The sequence below is a fragment of the Protobothrops mucrosquamatus genome, unplaced genomic scaffold (assembly GCF_001527695.2).
Source record: "Protobothrops mucrosquamatus isolate PMUCROS unplaced genomic scaffold, P.Mucros_1.0 scaffold19326, whole genome shotgun sequence".
NCBI classification, from domain to species: Eukaryota; Metazoa; Chordata; class Lepidosauria; order Squamata; family Viperidae; genus Protobothrops; species Protobothrops mucrosquamatus.
In genome coordinates, this window is record NW_015405085.1 from 1 (window position 1) to 2,753 (window position 2,753).

At 48.2% G+C, this 2,753-nt stretch overlaps 1 protein-coding gene across 1 annotated transcript; it reads left to right on the top strand.

The window, feature by feature from the left end:
• Positions 1 to 405: 405 nt before the first annotated feature.
• Positions 406 to 2,527, top strand: LOC107301908 (equilibrative nucleoside transporter 4-like; the record flags this gene model as incomplete). Its single annotated transcript, XM_015831067.1, has 3 exons — positions 406 to 541; positions 1,439 to 1,626; positions 2,282 to 2,527. Coding segments are annotated over 3 exons (570 nt in total), but the record flags the coding sequence as incomplete, so codon positions are not given.
• Between the last annotated feature and the right edge of the window lie 226 nt (positions 2,528 to 2,753).

Here is a 2,753-nt window from a genome sequence, read left to right on the forward strand (position 1 = left end):
GAAAGAAAGAAAGAAAGAAAGAGGAGGGAGGGAGGGAGGGAGGAAGGAAAGAAAGAAAGAAAGAAAGAAAGAGGAGGAAAGAAAGGAAAGAAAAAAAGAAAGAGGAGGGAGGGAAGAAAGAAAGAAAGAAAGAAAGAAAGAAAGAAGGAAAGAAAGAAAGAAAGAAAGAAAGAAAGAAAGAAAGAAAGAAAATGAATCTACTTATGCCAGGAGAGATTCATGCATAATTGGCATGTTGGCTCCAATAGAAATCCTTCACGTTTAAAAGCAGTGTACCTCCAAATTATTTAAATTATTATCATCATTGCAACTTCCCCCCCCCCTCCTTCTCCTCCTCCGAGCTGTGCTGAAAGTTCTTGGCAATCGACCTTGATGGTGACTATTTCTCTGTCCTTTCGCTCCCAGGAGAATCGGCCCCCCAGACAAAATGTGACCCCTCCCGACACCTTTGAGGATGCAGGTGAGCTGGCTGGCAGTGGCACCTACGTTAGGTTTGATGTCCCTCAACCTGAAATCAAAAGGAGTTGGCCCAGCTTCAGAGGTAACTATATCAGAGCCTCAAGGAGAAAGGCCGAAGGTTGGTGGTTCTTGAGAGCTCGTTTTGTGTGCATTTGGTTCTTTTCATACAATTGCCTTTTTAGAGGGAGGAAAGGAGGAAAAGGGGGGGAGAGGGAGAGGGAGAGGGAGGGAGGAAGGAAAGAAGGGAAAAGAGAAGAAAAAAGAAAAAGAAAGAGAAAGTGAGAAGGAAAAAGAAAAGAAAGAAATAAAGAACAAAGAAAGAAAGAGAAAGAAAGAGAGAGAGAGAGAGAGAGAAAGAAAGAACTCTCAAGCTTCCTCCTTCCGTTATATATTCAAGATGGACAGTATTTAATATTTATTTGCTACGTATAGGTAGGGATGTGGGTCTGTACACATGTTGTTCATAGTATGTTTAGGTGTGTGTCATGTATGTGTTTCGCTTTGAGAGCGGGCAACTAAATTTCATTTTTGATGTGTGCCGTTGTGCCCACAGTAAAAAAATGACAATAAAGGTTATCTTATCTTGAAAGAAAGAAAGAATGAATGAATGAATGAATGAAGGAAGGAAGGAAGGAAGGAAGAAAGAAAGAAAGAAGGAAAGAAGGAAAGAAAGAGGGAGGGAGGGAGGGAAAGAAGAAAGAAAGAAAGAAAGAAAGAAAGAGAAAGAAAGAAAGAAAGAAAGAAAGAAAGAAAGAAAGGGGAAGGAAGGAAGGAAGGAAGGAAGGAAGGAAGGAAGGAAGGAAGGAAGGAAGGAAGGAAGGAAGACTTCCAGTCTTCCTTTTGGCAATTAGACACACCACTTGTCTCTCTTCTTTCCACCACCTATTCTAGGCCACCTGCCTGGTTTCAGATGAAGCCAACAAGCCAGGAGGAAAAAGCATGTCTGTCTTAACTGCTTTGTTTCTCTGGATTCCGACAGACATGATGCTCCACCGCTACGTCGTCTCCCGCGTGATCTGGACCTACATGGCGTCCATCGCCGTGACTTACTTCATCACCCTGTGCCTCTTTCCTGGGCTGGAATCGGAGATCCGGAACTGCACGCTGGGCGAATGGCTCCCCATCCTCATCATGGCCGTCTTCAACCTGTCCGATTTCGTGGGCAAGGTAACCCTCTTGGCCGGGATCCTGCCCAACGGCCCGAGGACCGGGCACCTCTGTGCAGGAGGAGAACCCCCAAGTCTGCAGGGAATCACAGGGCGACAGGTGCCATCCATCTGCTGGAATTGGGGACAGCCAAGATCTGGGATATGTACCCTTTGCCCTCGGTTCTCTGATGGGGGCCGCAGGCTGAGCAAAGATGAAGCAAGCCATGGGTCAGATCAAAGGAGGGGGACGACAAGGATCTCTTTGATGTGTCCTCCTCTCCCTTTCTGTCTCTGACCCTCCTTTCCCCCCCCCCCCCCCAGTTTCATTCCAAGCAGAAACCTGAGCTGTTCTGTTAGGGAAAAGACTTTGAAACAGGAAAAAGTTGCTTGAAAAATAGTTCGATAGCCACCGTTGGCAAGTTCAGGAGAAGTGCCCACTAATAAATCCCAGATGGATTCTTACCCCTGCCCGTGTTTAACAGGGGCACAGAATCCCAAGTCCTCCATTTCAACAAGCCTCCCCAGCCTGTGGCAGTCTATCTGTGAACCCCAGACCGTTGGCTTGGCCTCCGTGTGGGGAGAAAGGCTCAAACAGATCCAGGAAATCTCTCTTAACTTTTCTTTCGTGGATTCCGCCCTTTCTTAAGCGTTCAGTTCTCCCTCTGCATTTGCAGATTCTGGCTGCGCTGCCTTACGACTGGAGGGGAGTCCACCTCCTCCTCTGCTCCTGCCTGCGAGTGGTCTTCATCCCTCTGTTTATCCTGTGCGTCTACCCCAACGGGAGCCCCACGTTTAGCCACCCGGCCTGGCCCTGCGTCTTCTCCCTCCTGATGGGCATCACCAATGGCTACTTCGGCAGCGTCCCCATGATCCTGGCAGCCGGGAAAGTGAACCCGGAGCAGCGGGAATTGGCAGGTTAGCGCAACAGTTGCACACCCCTCTCCCTCCCCCCCCAAAAAAGAATTGTGAGACACCATTGTCAAAAAAAAAAAAAAAAAGGCCAGGAGGAGTGTTGAGATCGGAGGGGACAATGTAGGCACCAGCTCCGCTTAATGGTTATTTCAAAGCAGGGAGTCTCAACCCTGGCAATTTTGTCTGGACCTCCCCAGCCAGCATGGGGGAATTCTGGGCATTGAGGTCCACCCA